The sequence below is a fragment of the Gallus gallus genome, chromosome 5 (genome assembly GCF_016699485.2).
Source record: "Gallus gallus isolate bGalGal1 chromosome 5, bGalGal1.mat.broiler.GRCg7b, whole genome shotgun sequence".
NCBI classification, from domain to species: Eukaryota; Metazoa; Chordata; class Aves; order Galliformes; family Phasianidae; genus Gallus; species Gallus gallus.
In genome coordinates this window covers 11,348,871-11,371,713 of record NC_052536.1, presented here as the reverse complement: position 1 = coordinate 11,371,713, position 22,843 = coordinate 11,348,871, and the positions used below count along the sequence as shown (strand labels likewise).

The window sequence follows — 22,843 nt, the reverse complement described above, 5'->3', positions numbered from 1 at the left end:
ACCAAAATTCTTGACTTCTTACCTTCCAGCTCGTGTACAGTGGATATAGCGTGGAAACTCTGAAGCAGAGAGAACTCCAGCTGAGTGTGCTCAGTGCGGAATCATTACGTGAGAACTTCTTCTTGGGTGGAATTACACTCTCTCTGAAGGACTTCAACTTGAGCAAGGAGACTGTTAACTGGTATCGACTAACTGCTGTGCCCTATCTATGAACTCATTTCTACAGCTGAGTAAGAATGGAACAGTTGCATTCACTTGTGCTTTGTGCATCTTCTGACTTGAAAATAACTTGTGCATCTTAAAAATAAGAGACTGCGTTTCAACTGATAAATTGGACCAACCTTCATGTAGCCTAATTTGGAGGATTTCTAGAAAACCATTGCTGGATTATTCTTATGCAGTGTTATCAAAGCATTATTTTGAACCTTTCTTAAGAGCTGCAGGTAAAGGAAGGGGATTTTAAACCATCTGTGACAATACAATGAACAGATACCGGTTGCTTAAACCATTACTTAATCGTTAGGCCTGTGGATATAACACATTTTTTTGCTTTATAATTCCTTTGTTTTATGTCATCCGTGGCGTGATGCTGGAGGATATTAAAGAAACTACATATTTCTAGGACTATTCTTACACTAGCATCTAGACACTAGACATCACAGAGGCTGTGATGGGTAAAAGTTTTGGTGGCTTCACACACGCCTGTAGAAATGAAGGTTGAAGGGCTGGAAAAACTCCTTAGCATTGCATTTACTCCCAGATGAGTGCATCTCTGTGATTTATTGGAGTGAGTGCCAATAGTGGAATTTGTAAATAATGGTGCCTTAATTCAAATGCTTCTCTTTACCTCACTTCTGGTATTTAAATATGTATACCTGTTAACTTTCTGCTCCTCAAAGAGGGAAAATGTTCTCATATTTGATAACTTGCAGGTCGTACTGAGAGGCTTCCTCTGAGATGTGTGCATTACAAATGACATTGCTTATGCTGATCTTCACAATTAGTGCAACTTCCGATAAATATTTGTAACCCCTCTTCTATCCACGATCTCCAAAAGCTGAATGAAGACTGCCTAACCTGTGATGCCATAGGAAATGCATCCAGCTTTTCAGTGTTCTGAAACACTGTCAAATTTCTACGACGACAAATAGTGCAGTGATTAAATATAGAACAGAATCAGACAGTAAATGAAAGCGGCACCTACCCCTAATTTACTTACCTGTATCTCCATGATGGCCACTAGGCAAAAAGCACAACTGCTGGATAGATGGCAGACCAGCTGCATTAACAGAGCTTTCTGAGAGAGAAATTTCATTGCACTTTTCTTTCTTCTTTAGTTGACGGCAGCGCTGATTCTAAATTCTAATTCCACTTTAAAAACAAAGCAAAGCAAACTTAATTCCAAGCAGCACTGAAATATACTGCGATAGTGGGGTACAAATATTGTCTCCTGTAAATAATACCCTGGGTTACATAAATAGGTCACTTCTGCACTACAGGCATAGAATCCTCGTTCACCTTTACTCAGTGTGGAGTGCTCATATTTTGTCTAGGCAAAGCAATAGCATTAAGTTGCACACTTCAGTAGTAAATATCAACGCATATTTGGACAAAGGGTGAGAGATTATCAGCACTGGTTGTGAAGAGAGTGGGTTTTTAATGCAAAATAGGCAATGATGAATGAAGACACAACACGGGGAAGCCTTCTGCCTGCCCTACGCTAAAAAGCTTTGCCGGAATCTGGTTTTCCTTCCCCCACTACTGACCAATCTCCCTTCAGCACAGAAGCGAGACATAAACTTGAATCTCCCGGTGCCTAAAATACTCACGGTCCAATCTCTTAGGAGGTATTACCATTAAAAAGCTACGAACGTCGTGAATGTTAGAAACTGGGCTGATGCTCGTGGGCACTGATGAGTCCCAAACCCCAGTTTTAATGAGTTCCTTTCTGCCTATTTGTCACTTAGCATACCGCCCGTCACTACCCCTCCGTGTGACTAACCCGCCATTTCCTGCTCCCTTGACGCTTCCCAGACTTATTCCATTCCATCCCAGACTCACCGGTCACTTAAACACAGGAAAGTAGTCTACTGTTTTTGTGAAACGTTCCATTGTGAAATTAAAAGGAAAGCAATACGTACTGCCTTTTTTGCAGTTTGCTATTAAAGCACAGTGTCTTACAGCACAGAATACAAATAAACCGGAATCGTTTAAAAAGGATTTGTTCGGTTTTAACGGTCTGTCCGCGCTCCGGTGAAAAAAACGCATCCTCCTCTATTACTGTCTCGCCGCCCCTGATTGGCTGGCGTGCGGAGAGTTGTGTTACTGCCCCTTATTGGCTGGCGTGCGGGTAGGGGGCGGGGCTAGCTGTGCTGACGTCCTTTCCGGCGGAAGAAGGGCCTCTCCCTCGCGTTGCTCCTTCTTTTGCACCGCCGCCATCATGGGTCGCATGCACGCTCCTGGGTGAGCGGCGGGGGGACCCGGTGGGGGAGTGCCAGGGTGCTGGGGGGGGAACGGGCGGGAGAGGGGAACGGGCAGGGCGCTGGGCAGCGCCGGGAGGGCGATGCTCCGTGTGGGAATGGAGCGGGACGGCGGAGGGGAACGTGGCGGGAAGGAAGGGGCGATTGAGGCTGGCGCCGAGGCGCCCGGGCTCCACGCTGGCACTGGGCGGACAGTGCCGGGCTCCTGTGGGCGTCACGATAGGCCGCGGGGTTCGTAGTGGGGTTCCTGGGAGCGGGGGCAGCGCAGCGGCCTGCTGGGCCCGCCTCGCTCAGCGTGCCGCCTTTCTCCCCACAGGAAGGGCCTGTCCCAGTCCGCACTGCCCTACCGCCGCAGCGTGCCCACGGTGAGTAGCTCCCCGGAACGCGCTCTCTGTCGGCCCCGGCCCGCTCTGTGTGACGAGATTTGGTGCCGGCAGAGCGGCTCTGATGGGCCCTGAACAGAATCGAAACAGGGAGTTGGGCGTCGTGAACGGCTGCTAGGCTGTATGGTGACTAAATATTATACCTGTGGCCTTTAAGGGACCCTGAAAACGACGATCGTTTGCTGGCCAGTTGATTGCTAGGGCAAAAAATTATTCCACTCTTCCATTAAAATTATTGAGGTGCTGTTCGTTTATTTTTAGTATGTGTACTCACTGTAATCTAGTGGTCGGGGCTCTAGCTTTAAGTAATCCCGGCATACCTTTAGTTTGTTCAGGGTCCACTCACTTAATGTTTAGCAGTAAGCTAAGCTGGTAGCTGTTTCATTTAGCTTGGTTTGTCAGGCTGTGGCTTGGAGGATCTGTGTGCTGGAGAAAAGATGAATTTCTGATGAGGATGCATGGGGATGCGCATGCTGAAAAAGGGTTAAAACAGGAAGATGGAATTAAGGCTTAAAGATGAAACAAATGTAATACAGAGCTACTTGAAGCGCTAATTACGTTTTCATCACCTCGGTGATTGGGATGCTCAAATGTTATACTTGTTTTGAGCGTGCTTTGCGTTCCGTTCTGACTTACAATTTACGCAGCAATTCCAAATGTGTGCTGTACTTGTTTCTTTTGTTTCTTTTTTTGTTTGTTTCTTTTTTATTTGGTAGCATTAAAAAGTAGGTGAGGGGTGGGAAAAGCTCCTTGGAGCTTCTGTAGCTTGTGGAGAGAGCTGGACTAACTGAGCTCGTTGGTGTTGTTTATCCCATAATAAGAACAGAAACAATGGTTTTATCAAGGGTTTGAAGTACAATAGGATAGAAAAAGCACAGTGCTATCAGAATAAAGATCAACTTGTTTATTTTCAGTTACTTCGTGTACTTGAGGTCAGATTTTTGCAAGACTTTTTGTAAGTGATTTAATAGGCAATGGCCAGATGGTTCTCAGCTTTGGGTTTCCGTCCAAGGCCCAGCAGTAGTGATTTTTCTCTCTAAATTTGCATTTATGTGCCAAGTCTGGCAGTTAAAGTAATGGTAAAACAGCTGTATTGGAGGTTGTGTGCATTCAATTAAGTAAGGACTTTTTTCCCTCCCCTCTGCCTACCCCCACTGTTTTCACAAGGACGATGGGTTTGGTCTGTAGGACTTTAGTATGTTTCTGTATCAGCAGAAGTATGGTTTCTCAGTTGTTTTCTTAAGCATTACAAAACAGCTGTTGTTATCATGTATAGAAGGCTTTCATAGGTAGTCTGTGCCTCTGTATTAAGTGCTCTTTGTTAGTTATTGTATTTTTCTTTAGTGGCTGAAACTTACTTCTGATGATGTAAAGGAACAGATCTACAAGCTTGCTAAGAAAGGCTTGACTCCCTCACAAATAGGTAAGGTTTATGAATAACTCCTAAATGGAAGCAAAACACCTTTCTCTTACTGTGATAATATAATTGTACACTTGACCTGTGTTGAATAACATGTTAAGAAAATACGTCTTCTGCTGTACTTATACATTCCTCAAGTAGCAGCCAACCCTATGTTAAGGAGATGCTGTATCTGCCTGATTGAATGTTGCTGAGTACTGGGGCTCCCTCTAAAGCTCTGCTTACATGTGCACGGGCTGCAACTGTGTTACCTGCATATATGCGGTGTGTGGGTCAGTTGTCTGTTACGTGCTTTCTGCTTGTGCTTCTGCTAGTTGAATTTTTCTTACTTATGGTCTGCTGCTACTAACAGTTCCTACTGAAACCAATATTTAGAGAGAACCTTTGTTGGATAAAGTAGCAAAATTTGTTTATGTGAGGTTCTTCTTTTCAGTGATGAAGATGTGAATGTTTGTTTCAGGTGTCATCCTGAGGGATTCCCATGGTGTTGCCCAGGTTCGTTTTGTAACAGGCAATAAAATTTTGAGAATCCTTAAATCAAAGGGACTGGCCCCAGACCTGCCAGAGGATCTTTATCACTTGATCAAGAAGGCTGTTGCTGTTCGCAAACATCTTGAGAGGAACAGGAAGGTGAGTGCTAATCTCAACTGGAAACGCCACTTGGTTTTCACAAATAATACTGCCTTGTTTGAGATCACTTTCAGCTGAAATATTTTGTGATGTTTCAGCGTAATGCTAGTTGGAAGGTTGTGGTTGCTGTTTACTTGAAGATCTCCATTTTATAGAGGAATTTGGTGGTGGTCTGTTTTGTAGCTGGGGAAAAGAGGAATGTGAGGAGCCACTCCTGCCAAACCAAAAAGTTAATTGTACTACGTGTTCGTTGCCTGCTCTGAGTGAATTGAATAGTTTGGGGAGGCATTTTAATGAAGGACTTTGTAATCGTTGTGTAAAGGAGATTAAAAGCATTGCTTAAGCCATGTATTTCTTGTCCTGCTCAGAAGGTACCAATCTCATCGCAGTTTGGCAGTGGGGATGGGGGTTTTGTAGCAGTAGTGTTGGATATTTGACTTCACCAATGCTCGTGTGAGATGTATGTCATCTGGAAACCAAAGCAGTGCGTGACTGTACAACTTTGTTTCAAAGGATAAAGATGCCAAGTTCCGTTTGATTCTGATTGAAAGCAGAATCCATAGGCTGGCTCGCTACTACAAAACCAAGAGAGTACTGCCACCCAACTGGAAGTAGTAAGTCTCCTGTTTCATGTTGATGTTTTACTGAGGTCTTGTAGGCCTGGCAAATGCTATGCATGGCCTGTGAGCAAGAGGATCAGGAGCACGTTATGATCAGATGTATAGGTAAAGCAGGCAGCAAAGAACAGTTATTTTCATAAATATTAACTGATAAATCTGAACTTACAACTGTGTAAAAAATGTATTGAGAGATGGCATAGTAGCTCTTGGAAAAGTAGTCATTGGTAGCTGTCCCTTCTTTAGGAAAAGCCAGCCAGCAGTGGAGAATTGTTGTAGGAGTGTAGGCAAGCTTCTCTTTCTGCAAAGGCTCAAGTGCAGCTAGCCAGGATTTTGAAAATAAAGTTTAGTTCTGTTATCCTGTTTGTATTTTAAAAGGGAGAATTAAATCTTTCTTTATCCCGTACAGAATTGTATAGAAGTTGTGATTAAGCTCAGGACTGATGGTGCTTTGAACTGAAGTGATGTTTCTGGGAATTAGTTTGCAAAAACCGCCCCTGCAATTAATGTTTCTCTCTCTTTCTCTCTGTTTTTAGTGAATCATCGACAGCTTCTGCCCTGGTCGCATAAGAGCTGACTATGACTTACTGAAAAAGAATAAATTGTGATTAACTTTGTTTGTGTTGTCTCTAAGTGGTTGGTGTCTTACAAACATTTGCCCTTTTCAGGAGCTTAGAAAAGGTGGAGAGGAAGGATTTGACAAGAGAAGAGGGGAGGGGAAGGGAAGCAGAACTGGAGAGGTGTGTGGATTATTGCAGGTTAATGTGGATCCATTCCTCATGTGGAGGACCTATGCAGACCATTTCAGGGCTCTGTAGTTGCACTTCTCATAACTGAGAGCATGGTATGAGTAACTGTTGGTGTCACTTTTAAGTAATTTTAGGGATCATCATTGAGGTTTGTGTAAATAGAACAATTCAGTGTTCCTCAGGTGTTAAGTCTTCACTGAGGTAGTTTGCCTAAACCCAAAGGGCAGCGGCTGTTTTGCAGTCACCATTACTGAAGATGTGCCTCCAAATTCTAAAGAACTGTGACCAAAAGAGTCATCTTTCTGCTGAGATGTAGAGAGTGGGCTGACAGCTTTTGCCTCTTCTAGGATGAAACTGGGAGTGAAGGTTTTAATGAACCGTTGTAGTTGTTGCTTTGAAATCTTGGTGCACTACTTATCTTTGCCATACTAAAAAGCATTTAAGTAAATATAAATAAGACTAAGTTAGACTTGAGATTTTTGTAAGGTGTAGCAGCTACTCGCTAAATCATAACAATTAAACTGGTACCTTCTGGATCCAATTTTGCAGAAGGACATTTCCTTTGCCCTGATGGTGGAGCTAAATACAGCATTCATGATTAAGACGGTTCTAAAGAAAAGCTCTGCACTCTGACTGAACTCTGTATCTGCCTGGATCTTAGATTACCAGCTTCTGTGAGCTGTCAAAATACGTGCTCTTATTTCATGAGTAACTAGAAAGTGATGAGTTGAAAAGCTACTTTCCCTCTGTTTGCTGACAAGGCAATATGCATTAAGCTGTTTCTTTCTATCTCTTAATTAAAATGGCCAACATGTCCAAAAACCCTCAATTCATAAATTTTCAGTCAAGTCCTTAGAAGTGTGACCTTTTGCTTCAGTGATTTAGAACTGAAGGAGACAGAGCTTTTAATCCCCAGAGCATCTTTTTCCACTAGAAGAAAGCAGAAGGTCGGCTCTTACAGAATTTGAGCATAGGGAACCTTACACAAGATGCAATATAAACAGTCATCAGATCCTATTAGTGTTGTAACAGCTTTTCCTAAGAGTCTTTGCTAGTGGTTTTCCTTCCGTGCTCCTGGTGTGCACCCATCAGTCTCTTACGATCTATTAGCTGTTAGCAGAGAGTAGTGCAGACACTTGGAGTATTTGTTACTCTGCATTCGCTACCTGTAAGTAATTAAAATACCAGCAGATGGCACTTTCAAACACTTGTTTTCCTTTTGAAAAAAAAGTTATGTATTGCAAACAGTGCCACCTAGTGAGGAAGTGCCAACGCTGACAGTCCAAGCCAGCGAACAAGGCACTCTGTATTGCAGTTCTAAATTGGTGTGGTACCAAATGATAACAGTGGTTTTGAGCATAGTCGGATTGAAGTTTACACAGCTCTTGCATTTACACTGCTGGGATATTCTGTCCATCATTGATTCTAGCACACCCTCTTGCTTACGAGAGGGGCTGAACCAGGTTGTACCGTATTCCTGTGTCATCTTATGCACTGGTACTGTATGTTGCTTACCCTTCCAGGAGAGGGAATGATAGAGCAGCTTACGGTGGAGTATTGATAGGAGTGGAAAAAAGGGGGAGTGCGGTGTAAATGCTGACAATTGTGTCTGGATGAAGTTATGCAGTGAAGATACTGCTCTCACAGTGAGAAGAAATCCCCATGTTGAAGGTACTCCTGAGGATAAAGAAAGGTACGCTCCTTTGCTTTTAAGTCATACACGCTGGCTCAAGTACATGGTCTGTTCCCATTATGATGGTCAGTCCCTCACTTTTGCTCAGCCAGGAGTGATACTGCACCAGGCCGACTCATTTGCCCTGGCAGGTACTCTGCTCTGCTCCGTTCAGCAGCCAGCAGAACATGTGGGGCCTGGCCAGATGCATGGCAACACTGGCAGGGGTATGTCCTCCTCAGACAGGAGAGGACCTTGCAGAGCATGGGCCTGATCACTGCGTTTGGAGGAATGTGATCCTACAGTGTATGTGTGAAGAGGAGCATGTGACCAGGGGAGCTTAGTCCTGTGGAAATGTCAGGTAAGTTTAATCTCTGGGGCTGTGTTACGGCACTGTGTCTGGGTGTCAAATTTTCTCTACCATATCCAAGTACCTGGACAGCCTGGGACTTGTGATTCAGCTGCCCAGGTCTTATGTATGTTATGGCTGCTTGGCAGTCGAGACGTCTTTCCTGCCTCTCTGGATAAGAGCACTATAATTTTCCTTCACTAGAGAGATGTAGTAATAAATTCAGATGAACCACAGCAAACCATCTCTGTCTCATGGTTACATCCAGGCACCACCCCAGCAGTCCGTGAGCTTCGGGCCCCACTGTTCTCGTCCTTGCTGTGCCTTGGCTTGAGTTTCACAAGTTGAATTCTTGTTTCTGCCTCATACCTAACAGTCTTGTCTTAACCTCCAGTGTTGCTCTTTGCCTCCTGCTGTATTTTTGCTCTCTCAGCCAGTACAAATCTGAGTGATTGTTTTTCTCCCTATTCCAGCGTGAGGTTTTCCCTGTGTTGTGCCAGGGCATGCGTCAGAAAGGAGCACTCTGTTCTCGTGGACCCTGGCACGCAGCCTCCCCTCCTGCCAGCTCCTCTGATGCAGGGAGGCTTCTCTTTCCTTCAGAAAAACACAGCTACAGGGCCTCTTGAGCCCCAGTACACGGGGACCCCTCTAACGCATTGTAGCTGTTCTCTGGTGAGAACCTCACATGGTGAGGTTGGTTCACAAAAGCCTCCCCTCGTGTTTCCACTCTTGCAATCTGTCGAGGTCATTCAGGGCTATGGGGTGTATGACAGAGGCTTTTTTCATGTGTCTGGTAAGCAACTAATTTTGAAAGTTTGCTGCTAAGGTACCCTAATCTCTTGCAGTGTTAAGAAAGGTGGTGATGCTTCCAGAGCTATGGGTGGGACCCAAGAAAACTTGTTTTCCTTCAGTTGCAAAGTTTTCCGTTGCATTATGGCACACAGAGGTGGTAAAAGGGAGTTCTTTGGGATATAGGTTGCTTCTCCATTCAGATTTCCATCTGTGTGTATTCCAGGTTCTTCCGTGGGAGCATGAAGCTCCCCTCTGTTGCCTTTCATTGGCCTCAGCCTGCACCTTACTTGCTCCAAGCTTCTCTGCTTTGCTTGTGTTTGCCTAGGCACTTATAGCTGTGTACCTTGGTTTCCATTAAGGAAACTTTACTGCTTTGCAAATCAGTCAAGCCAATGCTTATAGATGACCTAAACGTAGCTTAGGTTGACTTGAGTCAGTGGAGATCACCTGGGGCAGCATTCAAATGTGTGAACAAGATACATTCTCATCACTCCTGCAATTCATCCTGAAACATTGAGCCCAGAAAGGTGAGTCTTTATTCTTAAACAAACAGGTGATAGCCACTGCAAATTCTGCCTTATCTTTTAGAGTGAGACTGGGAGGTGGCTGTTAGGATGGGGAAAAATTAACCCGGGCAAGGACTTAAGGGAAAGATTTGATGTGGACACATCTGGAGGACTTTAAGTTCTAAGTATCCATCACCAATGTTTCTGTGGTATGCGGCCAGTTTCCTTGTGGATGCAAACAAACAGGAGTTTCTATGAAAAATAAGTATTTGTTCTTGTAATTTGTTTCAATAAGGGAAACTGAACACCAGTTATTCTGCTCAGTTATTACTGCTGCTGGAGATCATAAATTTCTGTACCTGAAAAGGGCTAAAAATGTATCATCCAAGCTATTATACTAACAATCATTAAAGGCAAAAAAGACTTGGATTTACAAATGTATGACTGGATGTGTAGATGCTCCTCTGCTTTTTTCCTGGAAAATGGAGCTTTTGAAGTTTTTGGTTTCTACCAGTAAGCTTTTGACAGCATTCAACTCAAAACCAGTTCATGTGAGTTAATTCCAAGTAGCAAACTGTGGCTGAAAAATATATAATGATTGTCTGAGTGTAGGATTGTGTATCACTGTCTTCCACTGTTTTCAGCATCACTCACAGCTTATGAAAAATAATGTAGTTAAAAAGCACTGCGTGTGATTCCCCGGATTGCAGGGCCCAGCTCTGTCCATGTTCTTGCTTGAATAAAGAGCAGCAGGGACTACTGAGCGCACCGAAGGCAGGTTTGGCACACACACAGCTCTGGGGTCGTGGTTCTGGTTTAGACCAATGCTGCCTCCCTTTCATGCCGTCGTTTTGTTTCTTTTTCAATGCTAGGATCAAACTGGTGGAAAAAAATGCGCTCTGTTGCTGGGAAGTCCCTTCAGTAACTGCATCGTTTGCATGACAATACATTGTGGCGCCCTGGAAACGTCCCTGTGCCAGCACATACCTTGGCAACAGGAGCGGTTCAGCAGTGTTCACTGCACAAATGGGATGTCTGTGAATGTCCGTTTCTTGCTCCCAAAGGATTTCTAGACTTACTTGTAGTTCGATAAATGAAGGCTTCCCTCCTTCTTCACCTTGTATGCTTTTGGGATAAATGTTCCTTCTGGTCAGCCATCTATAACCCTCGTAACGATCAGTGTTGCTGACTAGCACAAGTTCTTTCCTGCCACCTCCAGATTACTGAAGACACTAACCAGCATGGATTTAGTAACTGGAGGTGCATCACTATAAAAACGTAATGTTAATGGCATAGCAGTATGTTTGGGGTACAGCACTAAATGGTGATGTTGTCCTGCAGGACTTGGTCTCTGGAATAGTAGCACTGGCGGATAGTACATGGAGGCTTGCTCAGGACTTAGGGCAAAAGGAGGTGAAGTGTGTTCTGTTACATCAACCTTCCAGCTTGAGATACAGTGTGACAAGTAATTATGTTGGCTGTGCCTGCGGCAAGAGGTGTACCTACATTAAAAGATCACCCGAGTTTTCTAGTGAGTGCTGGTTTTACAGGCTAATATTTTATTCCCTTTGAGGCTGTTCACTCAAGACCCCTTTTCAGGTCAGAATTCTCCTTCTTCAGAGCCAGGAAGGGGCTTTCAAGTTTAGTGCGGCTGTCAGGGATCAATCTCTTTTACAGTTCCTTCAAGTTCTTTATGATGCAGATGAATAATTTCTGTAGATCCTGAGCCCTGTGTTACGCCAGAGCGGGAGGAGAGTGGCTGCTGTTTTGAACTGTAGAAGCTGTTGACTGACTGGGTGAAATAACCAGTGACAGCCATTAAAAATTGATCAAGTTAAACGAACTTGGGAAGGATCCAAATCTCAGAGGATCAGTTCGGATGGTGAAGGCGTTGAGATTTGCAGGATAGGGGGTGGAAACATATCTGTCTGTATAATATAAGCTGTTGGACGCTGAGGCACACTAAAAGCTGTAAGAGAACATTTGGTATTTCTTCTGGGTTTTTTGTTTGTTTTAAACAATGGAAAAACTAACATTTTTTTTCTTTTTTCTTAAAATAGAGTTCCTCAGCTCTTGACAGTCTTGGCAAAAGAACCATAATAACTTTTCAGAAACTGCTGGTAGAGTAATTCCTATCTTCTGCACTGAGTATTCATTTACAGCTCAAACTCATGGTACAAGTAAGTCCTTAAATATCACTTGTAGAATCAGGTCCAAATTCTGTTTTGTTCTAGCTTTCTCACATTCAGCCATGCTGTATTTGGAAAGCAATACAAGAATGTTTAAAAATAGTATTTTGGTAGTTCAGGTCAAGCAAGTATCTCAAAAATGTATATGATCAACAGATAAAGCCCTCATAACGTTCCTGTGATGTATGAGGAGGTGACTCCATATTTGAGTGTTCCCCAGTTCCTGTGCTATTCTGGTGGTGACTGAGTGTGACAGTGTTGTGTAATGACCATGAGTAGACAACTGCTGGAGAAGGTGTTTGGTTTCCTGCGGTTCACCAAATGTGAGTGCAGCTCTGATGCCCCTCTGACACCACTGTAATGGTGTCCAGCTCTTACACAGTGCTTTTGGCCCAGGAATCGCGGTGGTCTGTGTGGGAATAGAGTACCACTATAACCCACCCTTAACTGTGAGACGGGCATAAAGCAGAGGAGTATGTTGGCTGGGGGCAGAAGGAGCACTAGGTGTGGTGCTCTGTTCTCCTGAATCCCAGCCCCAAGTGCTACCTTGTGAGCCCATAAAGTTACACTTTAAACAAAGGTGGGTGTTTATATGCAAATGGAAGGTGTGGAAGTGGTGTACAGCTCAGTGCAGAGGCAGTTTAAAGTGGCATGTGGGGACGTAAACCATGATGCTTAGTCCTGATGCAGGATGTGACACTGAGTGAACGATAGTGGGCAGTGGTTGATGCCCCTTTTTGCATTGATGGTTGCTCAAGTTTAAGAATGAATGTAACAATTCCCCAACCTCTTTCAATCTGTAGTGTGAAATCAGCTAGGCCTGGCTTCCTTATGTGATAGAGCTCAGGGAAATGGACCCAAATGTTGCCTCAGAGCTTTGTCTATGTGGCTGTGCTGCTGTGGGACAAGTAACTCCATGCTCAAACCAGCTCAGAGCAGGACATGATGCGGTCTCCTGTTAATCTTTGTGTATGGCAACCTTGAGTATGATGAAAGATACATCAGGCAGGAAAAGTTAGAAATTTAGTACTGTTGTGTAGCTGAGTCTGATACTTGGCTTACAAGTTCAGTGGTAAAATACTGTGCAGTAATAAGTATTCCTTCCTGCATCCTGGCTTTTAATCTTTAAACACGGAGGTAACTTATTAGTGGTGTTGGAAAGCGAGCCCTGTTAGCACCAGACTACAGAGTAGGTGCAATGCATACAAAAGTATTGGCCATCAATATAATTTGTCTTCTTATTTCTTCTCATGTGAACTAGGAGCGGGAACTTTCTTCTCACTGTATACTCGATGGGAAAATATAGCTGCTGTGAAGAAGTTTTTGGGTTAGGTATATAGTCCTACAGGTCTGCATTGTCCACCTTTTTGTCTCAGAAAAATGTCTGTGGATTATGATTGTGATGCGTATTTTGAGCAGTGATTTTATTTCTGCTCCCTAGTCCCTAGCTTAAACAGAAGCCTTCCACTTAAGTTGTAGGTGTTTGCTTCTCATCACCAGGAAATTGTTCTGGTTTCAAACAAGAGACCACTACCCATTTGGATGGAGGACAAAATGTCTGTCTTACCAATGAAGCAAGAAACTGGTGAATGTCACTTCTGTAGGTCGGTAGCTGGACTTCATAGAATCAGTACAAACCTTCGTCATGTTGCAGATTGCTCCCTTTGTTCATATCTTTCTGTACAGTCCTGACACAGATTGTCCTTTCTACAGTCTTTGTGAGTCTCCTGCCCTCTTTCTCTGTTTCTTATTTGTTTTTGTTTTTTTCTTAAACAATGGAAAAGCTGTACTATTTTTTCTTAAAGTCTATGCCATCGAGCTCAGTTCTGACAGCCTTGGCAAAGCATGGACTATAAATTCACAACTTTTCAGAAGCCACTGATAGAGTAGTAACTATTTTCTGCACTGGGTATTCCATCTAAAAATAAATAAGGACTGGTTCTCTCTGCTTCTCTTCAGCATCTTTATGTGGAGTGCAAATGAAGTCATGACTGTTGTGCCAACAGGTGCTTTTGGTGGCTGTGATTTCATCGGCAGTCCCACAGCCTGGGACCGTGGCAGAAAACCAATCTTTCTTCCTGTATTGCTTGAAGCTGATGTAGATTCAACCTTGATCATCAACACCTGTCTTAAATTGCAGGAATCTCTTTGTGGAGGAGGAGGAAACAGGTTTTATCACTGGTTTATTGCCTTAGCTTCCCGAACTTGGGAGTGAGCTGTTTCACAGCTGTTGGCTTCTGGCAATGGGAAACATGCACAAATCCATGGCTCAAAAAAAATCTGTTGATCAAAAAAAAAAAAAAAGCATGTTGATATGGGCTTCACCGTCCCTTGCTTTAGGGGTGAAGATCACATGAAGAACTGAGGCAATTCTGCTTTTTTGTGTGCTTAGCCTCTGCACATGTTTGAGGCTGAGTGAGCGAATGGCAGACCCGTACAGCTCTGGTAAGCACTGACTTTATTCCTGCTTGTTGACATTGATCTTTTCAGTTAGATGTGATTCTTGACTTATTCCATAAATTCTGGATTTAGAAGTAGAGGCACAGACATGCAGATTATTAATTAAGAGCCTTTTGGCCCCTATTTTTTAGTTTGTCCTTGGGTTGGCCCGCTCCTAATTACTGCCTGGTTATTATTGCTATTATTCTTGTTTAATGAGATAACCCAAATAATCTCATTTCAGTTTCGCAGACCATTAGATCCAACGCGCTTATTAATAAGGCATTTGTGAGCTCTTTGTGCCCACTCAGCTGTTTTCAGTCCTCAGGAAAGAACTGTGCTGAACACTTTGTGGTGGAATGTGTTTCTGCCCTCCTGCGAAGGGTCACCTTTCCGTGCAGCTGGTAATGCACAGCAGGTGCTGGGCTATTTCACTCCACTGGCAGTAGGATGAGAGGGAGCAGGGACATTCTCATGCTTGCTTTGCAGTGATGATCAGAGGCAAGGAAACACTAGGGGGACCATCTAGTTCATTGCTTCCCCATCTTTTTAGGCAGCGTATTTACCCGTGCAGCCAATTACACATTCTTCACGAGTCTCCCCAGGGTGCACCAGTCACAGGCTTGTGCCCCATGCCTCATTTGCTGTTGTTAAAATCCTCACTGGTGAGAAGTGCCTCAGAAGCACAGAGTACAGAGCAGGTGCATCTGGCAGCATGGCAAGGAGCACAGGTGTGTGCCCATGGTTAAAGTGCGTGCAGAGTCCTGCTTACCCTACACGTTTCCCATTGGTACTGATGCCTGCTGCCTCTCTGAGTGCTGCAGCTTGGATTCTGCCGTTATGTAGAGCTAATGGATGGCTGCTTGGCAATCCGTACGTGTGCTGCAACTGTGTCATTTGAAACAATGAGCATTCCCTAGAGAACTGAAACAGGTGGCTGTGCTTTTGTAAATGTAAAGAGTAATGAATTGGCATTCATGCTACCTTTGTTAGGGTGAATCTGTGAGTGGAAAATCTGAGCTCTTCCATTCGCGACAGTGACAGCACTCATGCTCAAACTGTCCTCGTGTGTCACTGTGGTTTGAAGATAGATACCCGTTGCTGACTGAGAACAGCAGCCAAACTGTGAAATGGCAAAAGGAGAATGGTTAGAGAAACCAGCCCCGTCTCATTGTTGGACAAACTGGTGTGGGCCAGCGCAGAGTGCTCCTCAGTTCTGTGAACTCCCTGCTACACCTACATGGACTTGTGATGTAAATGGGAAGAACTACTGGAAGTGACCTGACAAACCACGTGTGGCATGCAGACCACAGCCTGTATTTCTTTTAAAGCTGAAATTCGCTACAAAGGCAAGATCCAAACCAGACTTAAGTCGACAGCTAATGAAGTGTCACTGTCCAATGAAACCATTTTTCATGTGGAAAAAAGCCTTCTGTTCCACTCGGTATCGCTTTGGGCCTGTCCTCACTACTACAGTGCTTTGAAGGTCAGCTCAAAGCCCTGCGTCTAGTGCAGCTTGCATTCACCTGCGGAAGTATTTAGCTTGATCCCTTCAAGGGAATGTTGCCTTGAGGCTCCCTTAATACAGCAGTGGGGGCACAAGCTGTGCATTTTCCATTTGATACTGGTGCTGCTTAAGCAGGATTAAGCATTCTCCTCCTTGGCCCTTGTTCCTCACCTTTTCTGAGGTGCCTGCAAAGTTACTGAAGGAGCAGGATAGTAAATTGGTGTGAGAATAAATGTAGTTTGGGAAGAAAAAAGAAACTGTATATTATGTTGGGAATCGATTGGGTGCCTGTTTGGTTTTTAAATCAGAGTTCTCTGGTCTGGTTTACTATGCCACTACACAAATAGTGCAGTGGAGCAAAGGTAGGAACAGATCTCTGCCTAGCAACAGAGAGGGGCTGCTTAGAGTTCACTTTCATGTTTGATGGCCTGGCCAGAACAAGTGAGCTACTCCAGGCCATCTGCATTACGTGATGGCACAGTCACCCCGGTTATGCCCATGCTGTGGGGTGGCACTCAGAGTCACTTCCAGGCACAGCTGCGGTGTGTGCTGCTCAGCCTCCACGCTAACCACACTGCTGCGTGCTGCAGCATGAGCTGTGTTTCTAACTGTCCTTACACGCTGATTTGAAGAGCAGGGAATGAGCTTAAGGGGTAGATAATCCGAGCAAACACTGTGATGAAAACAAGTCCCTTACCTCAGCTATCACTGAAGACCTTTCTGTCCTCCTAAACCTCTGTCTTTGCTGTCCTTTAACAGCAGCAGCTGCTCTTCTGACATGGAGTACAACTGGGAGAATTAATTGATCTGTAATGACAAGTCTCCTCATAGGAGCTGGCCGTCTGTTCTGTGTAAATGAATGGCTGTCTGCAGCCAACAACAGACCCTTTCCTGTGGGGAAACAACCCTGAAATTCTTCTCAAATTCCCCTTTACATTACTGTCTGTGAGCATCTGTAAGAATTCTCTTCTTGAGACCTCAAGATGTGCTGCACTGCTAGCACGTTTTTCTCAATTTCTTTCAGCTCTGTCAGTGTACAAGGTAATTAAATGCTTCGGTACCTTGTCATAAAAACGCCACTTTTCACAGGAATTGTCTTAATGAGCTTGTTTTCCAGTATAGCAGAGGCTCATTTATTAGCCCCACATATATTTTTAGAGTGTGGCATTAGTCAGAAAAGCCCATTAGATCGTTATACAAGTGGCTGAATCAGCAAACTGTATCTGCTGCTATCCTGTCAAAGCAATAAGGTGAACGTTATCAAAGTGATTAAAAGCCATTCATTCATTTTGCATTTGAGTTGACAAGTTCATTCCTGTAGAGGCATACGCTATGAAGCCGTATGAAAGGAGATCTAAAAGCTCATTGTATCTCTCAACCTAAGGATCTACCTGTGTGTGGCAGATGCAATCAAAATATGCCAGTTGGGTGAAATCTTGGACACGTGTGTTGTGTCATGTGGCAGGTTGTCAGTGGCAAAGCAAAACGAGTCTTAACTTGGAACCCTTTGTAAAGAATGTGCATCTTTATGATGTGAGTTTTTAAAGAAAAAAAAAAAAAACTTGTGTGCTTGAACATGGCAAGATTTCCACAGCAGTCATCAGCCTTCATCTCTGGAGCTTCAGAGCAAGAATGGTGCTGCTGGTCTTTGCTAGAGCGGTGTCATGGGATGTATTTGACCAATGGGTTTTCTGGCTCTTAGGTTCCCTGTGGTAGCTGTTGAGGGCTGGGTATTTGATATTGGGTATATGCACTTCTTGGGCTTGGAGGAGGATTATGTTTGTCCTGCTTTACTCGTGTACAGAGGAGAAGTTATATGAAGTGTAAACATGCACTGACGTTGCTGTTAAGAGTTTTCCAAGAAAGCAGATTGGACAGAAAGGTTCAATTTCTTGGGGCTGGCATGGCGCAGTGCAGTCTGACTGTGACTTAGGGAGATCCCCCAGATCTCCTCTCCTCTCCTGTGAACCGCTTCCAGGGCACTGTTCCTCTAAGGAGGTGCTGCTCCAAGATGCATCACCTCAGCCACGGCAGTGCTAACAGGCAACTTAGGGCCACGGAGGCTGTCCATTGTGCACCTGAGTGTAAGTAAACTTGCATGATTTGGAGGATTGTCCCAAAACAGGGTTATTGCTTATTGAAAGTAGGCTCTGCTTTGTTATGTTCTGGCTGGCTTAACTTCACAATCTTAATTTGACTTCTGGAAATCTGTACCAACATTAAAAAGTTGTGAAACATCAATGATTTGTAAGGTTTCATCTGGGAAAAATGAGGAAGATGAGACCTGTTTGGAATCTCAGTGGCGTTTGTAGCAGTTTTTAGTGGGAACAGCTCAGCTTCTTTTGTCTAACAGAAAATTTAACAGGAGAAATTAAAATGAAAGAGAAGTCTCAAAACTAATTGGCTAGAGTCAGAGATGGGTGTGCAGATATGGCGGTGTTCAGTTCTGCAAATTGTGCATCAAAGAAGGAAAAGGCAGGAGATGGGAACAGCAAGTCACTCCTTTGTGAAGATCCAACACTTGCTCTCACCAGTAATCACACCTACATTCATGTACTGAGCAGAACAAAGTATGGAATGGGTCCCAAAGTCCCTTGCTCATGATCCACTGAGTTATCATGCTACATTGTGCGCTGATATGTACCTGTTACAGGGACATTTGCCCTTTAAGTGATTATTGTTCATGCTATGCACAATTTATTCTACCGTGATTATCTTTTGTGAGTTTGCTAATATGAATTATGCCCAAACTATGATCATTTGTATTCATTCTGAGAAAGAAAAGGAAGAGGCATCTGATTTACAAACATGGTGTAAATTCAAACAATGAAGTAATCGAGGTCTGAGACAGAAATGAAGACCTTTCATTTTGATGAGCATGACCTGAATTTCTGGGATGCACTTGAAAGCTCATAGACTGACTGTTTAGCTTTGGTCTGATAAATGTATCCCAGAACAGTCTGGAAAAGAGAATTGGAACAGTGGTGCTTCCTGCGTGAGATCTTGGTGTTGATACAGGCACGAAGATGAACAGCTGAATATTTTCCATCTGAGAAGGTGATGTCTAATGATCTATCATTGCTCCTAGTGCCTTTTGTCTATCAAAAATCTGAGCATCCGTTTTCACTGGCAGTTTGTTACCGTGTGCGCCCTTTGCCAATTAGATTATATTACCACTAAGCTGTGGTACGTAAAGCATCAATATTTCACTTTAAGTGTCTGCCACAAGAGTGCAGTGTTGGTGTAATAAGCTGAGAGCGTGAGCTTCTGGTAGCCTAATTCTTCCATCCAAATGTACACAAAGTACTGCGAGAGAAGTTCACGTGCGGTGCAACAAATATCCTGGGAGTTCAGCTGGATTAAGGGATAAAAATGGGGCTGGTGCTTACTTTCAGGTGCCGAGTTATAAGTTTTAGAGACAATTGAAATGACTGCGGAATCTGTGTGGAATTGCAAGGAGCTTATATAAATTCTTCCACACTGCACTGATGATCCAAATGTTTGCTCCGATATTCACTGGCACAAGTCAGTGAAATCAGTGAATTAGTGAAATCTCCCTGAGAGTATAGTTGGTGTTGCACGTGTATTTGTGTGCCATATAAACAGTTCTTTAGATTCACAGTAAGCGCAGCTTCCAGTGAGGTGAGATTCCTCCTGACTTCTCCAGAGCTGGGCTGATGCTCTGTGGAGCTGACATATCTTGAAACACCTGTTAATGGATGCTTAGGAAAGGTAAATGCTATGTGGCAATTTTAGGATGATTTTCCACATCTGTGTGGCTTTTGGTGATCTCCAAGGAAGAGATCCCACAGCCTCTGGGCAGCCTGTGCCAGTGCTCCGGCACCTGCAGAGCAGTGCTGCCTGGTGTTCAGAGGGGACCTCCTGTGCTCCAGTTTGTGCCCATTGCTTTGCGTCCTGGCAGCAGGCAGCACTGAGCAGAGCCTGGCTCCATCTATCTCTCTGCAGGTATCTACAGACATGGGTAAGATCCCCTTGCAACTTCTCCAGGCTGAACAGATGCAGCTGTCTCAGCCTCTTCTTATCTCATCAGTGAGAATGGACCAGAGCATATCTGAGCTGATCAGCCAAATGCCTGCACTTTGCCAAAACTGAGCTTCGTTTTGACTAAAAATAGTTGTCTTTCCTTATCTAACAATGTTACGTATCTACCATGCCTTCCACTTCCGAAATGTTATCACAGCTGCAGTGTCCTGCGGCCTAAATTTAGAGCTATTCAGCCTACTGAATTTTCCAACACAGTATATGGATGCACAGCAGCAGCTCTGCAAAAAAAAAAAAAGAAAAGGTAAGAAAAACATAATACAGCACTTCTGTTGAACCTTCATGCTGTCTTTAGTTCACTCCTTATGTTAAACAGTGACTGCAAAATGTGTAGAGATTTTCCTGTTCCTCAGCTGTTGGCAGTGCTTCTGCTTTTTCTAGAATACTTACAAGCATCCTTGATGGCCCTTTTGCAAAACAGCCTCTTTGGATATTGCAAGTGAGCCATACAGGGCACAAACTGTGGTGTCCAACTGTACCTCAGTGTAAGAAGTCAGGCTGTGGTGCTGCTTATTGCTGCAAGTTGAATTGGAATGTGAAGTGCAGCAAGAGGAGACAAAGGCTCTCAGGACTTCGTAGATCCGTGGCTTTTCCTGAATTTCTACTGTACAACAGCTGTAAGCTTCTTTGTCTTCTATCTAATCAGAATGTCCTTCAGAGACTAAAATATCTATTGACAGAATAGGTGAGTAAGCCTTTATGTTTGGTTAGAAGGCGGCTCGTCTGCTGATAAAAGCAAGCAGAGCTCTTGATACGTTCTTAGTTGCTGTTAGATCTGGTTAGCGTTGAGTTTGCCTTGGTGCTTTGCCAGTTCTTCTCTGATTACCAGCACAAAATTTGGCGGTGTTATATGAAATGTGAGTTTGTAGAATGTAGTTGCTTTTTTCACACTTGACCAGGGATGTGGAAATCTCAAGGGACTTGCAAATTAACAGTAGAGTGGTTCCCTATCGTCTTTGCAGCCGCTTCTCATGGCAGCCAAGCCAAAGCGGTTATTCCATGCATCTCTGTGGAGCGAGCAGTGCTTAAAGGGGATTTCACGCTCACACATCCTCCTTAGTGCTGGTGAGAATGGAGGCTCCTACCCAGTGTGGGACTCAGGTTCCTTTCCCCAAGAGGGCTGGCTGTGAGGCTGCCGTTCTTCCCTCGCATCCCGCTATCTGAGATGCAATTTTGTTGTCATCCACAATTTCAGTGCTTTTCAGAGCGCTGCAAATCCCTTGTTAGAAGAGTTGTCATAAAAGTCAATTTTACTTGGAGCAGTCATAAGAGCTCACAGGCGTGTTGCTATTTCCATCTGCCGGGATCAAGTGGGCTCCCACCGCAGCTGCTTTCATTGTGCTTTCTTCTTAAAATTCAGGATCTTGTGGGGGGGAAAAAAAAAAAAAAAGAAAAATATTTATTTTTAAATTTCAGATAGGATGAAAAGAAATAAAGGGAGAGTTGGATCTGAGCGTCCTCCCTGGGAAGCAGTGTAATTTTATCTAAAGCCAAATTGTTCTCATCAAAAATGGATTTAATGTTGGTTTGCTTTCTGAAGGACCAAATGGGTTTGATGCCTGTCTGAGCTTAGTTGTGTCCTTCTATACCTCCAGCCTTCACCTCTGACCCTGCTGCTCGGTGTTTCTTCACCAAGAAACCTTCAATCTCAGCTGCTGCCTACCTCGCTCACGTTGTTTTCAATTCTGATGTCTTAGCTTTCAGGATAAGCCAGTAAATCCTAGTTCCATTTTGCTGTTTTCTGCTGAGAAGGGCACAGTGCCGTTTTCCAACAAATTGGTATTCTTGGGGAGTTCTCGTCTGTAATCATCCAGGCTAACTCTTTGGAAACCTGACTTGGTAATTTCTTTCTTAAGAAGCAATTCAGTTTCTTAATGTAACTAAGCTCAAACAGTTCTGTGGCAGCTCACAGTTAAAGCAGCCATTGGGAACGCTCATTATTTTGTTCTTTATCATGGTTATGTTTAGTCAGACATTAAATACACACCACGCTCTGATCCGGCAGTTCTCTTTGTGCATTGTGTGACCCCATACCTGCACCTCTAATCAGTCTGTGGGAGTGCTCGTGTGTCGCACTTCCTGAGATTAAGAGCAGGTCTCGGAGGGAAAGGGACTCGGGATCAAAGATTAATAATCACCCTTTTGTTGCCCTTGCCGTTTGTCCATTTCAGAATAAAAGACATAGGATGTGAGGGGAGGAAAGGTAGAATTTCAGGCAGTGTGATTTATTCCTGCTTTATTTTTAGGTCGCTTCAAGTGTTTCAGTCAAAAACCAGAAGGTTGGTAGAATAGGGACTGTGGGATGCCTGCTCACAACTGGCTTGGAGGGAGAAGCCCATTTACAGTAGAAACGTTCCTGTTCCTAAAGGCAGATCCAGATCTGAACTTGTGCAAAGCCTTGAGGAGCGCTGTGGTTCTGATTCCTCTCTGGTTGGTATTTGCCACTGTAGCAGCCAAGGGCCCCTGCTGAGCTCAGGACTTCCTTTTGCTAAATGGCTGATAGGAGACAGGTTCACAGTATGAGGAATAAGGGTGGAACGAGCACAGGAGAGGAAACATTATTTTCCTTTGTATATTTGTGAGATGACAACTGAGTTGCAGGGTCGCTCTGAAAGTCAATGAAATATCTGGGAACTGAACCTTTCCTATGCACAACCAGTAAAGCCAAACTGCAAATCAAATCAGGCGGAGGGCAAAACCTTTGTCTCCACCAGACTTGTGTGTATAAGAATGAGGGAAAGCCTTGAGCGAGCGTGATCACAGGCTGTGTGCTTTGCTAAGGAAATGGAGTTAACTTTATTCCTACACGTCTTTGTAGTAATGTAATAAAGGCAACCTCGGGCAAATCATTTCTGTTCCCATTCATCTAACATACATATTTTAAGACTTACTCTTGTGTTTTACCTGCTTTGATAATGTCACTTTCATTGCTGTCTTTGTCCTCTGCATCCGCTGTTGCTGAGAGCACTGTGCCAGGGTGATGGGAATTGGGGCATGGATCACACTGCAGGTATCTGTGGGAATTGTGTTCCTGCATCAGAGGGAGGA

At 44.0% G+C, this 22,843-nt stretch overlaps 2 protein-coding genes and 1 long non-coding RNA gene across 10 annotated transcripts in view; 2 read left to right on the top strand and 1 right to left on the bottom strand.

The window, feature by feature from the left end:
- Nucleotides 1-2,220, top strand: part of PIK3C2A (phosphatidylinositol-4-phosphate 3-kinase catalytic subunit type 2 alpha) — a 65,574-nt gene extending 63,354 nt beyond the window's left edge. For all 8 annotated transcript variants that reach the window (XM_040701355.2, XM_046941999.1, XM_004941407.5 and 5 more), the window contains one exon: nt 30-2,220. In XM_040701355.2, coding sequence (XP_040557289.1) covers nt 30-212 — 183 coding nt within the window. In that variant the 3' untranslated portion in view covers nt 213-2,220. The remainder of the gene's footprint in view (nt 1-29) is intronic.
- Nucleotides 2,221-2,396: 176 nt separating this feature from the next.
- Nucleotides 2,397-6,147, top strand: RPS13 (ribosomal protein S13). Its single transcript, NM_001001783.2, has 6 exons — nt 2,397-2,463; nt 2,797-2,845; nt 4,208-4,286; nt 4,744-4,913; nt 5,427-5,527; nt 6,067-6,147. Exons 1-6 carry the CDS (start codon nt 2,441-2,443, stop codon nt 6,098-6,100), a joined length of 456 nt encoding a protein of 151 aa, NP_001001783.1. The 5' UTR covers nt 2,397-2,440; the 3' UTR covers nt 6,101-6,147.
- A 2,536-nt stretch (nt 6,148-8,683) lies between these two features.
- The window catches only part of LOC121110974, a 32,579-nt gene continuing 18,419 nt past the window's right edge, over nt 8,684-22,843 (bottom strand). Inside the window, exon 2 of the long non-coding RNA XR_006939335.1 lies at nt 8,684-21,158. This is a non-coding gene — a long non-coding RNA (uncharacterized LOC121110974). The remainder of the gene's footprint in view (nt 21,159-22,843) is intronic.

Coding starts and splice junctions, on each gene's coding strand:
- RPS13 (NM_001001783.2), top strand. CDS start 2,441: ATGGGTCGCATGCACGCTCCTGG. Junction 2,464..2,796: donor GGTCGCATGCACGCTCCTGG/GTGAGCGGCGGG, acceptor TTCTCCCCACAG/GAAGGGCCTGTCCCAGTCCG. Junction 4,287..4,743: donor CTTGACTCCCTCACAAATAG/GTAAGGTTTATG, acceptor TGTTTGTTTCAG/GTGTCATCCTGAGGGATTCC.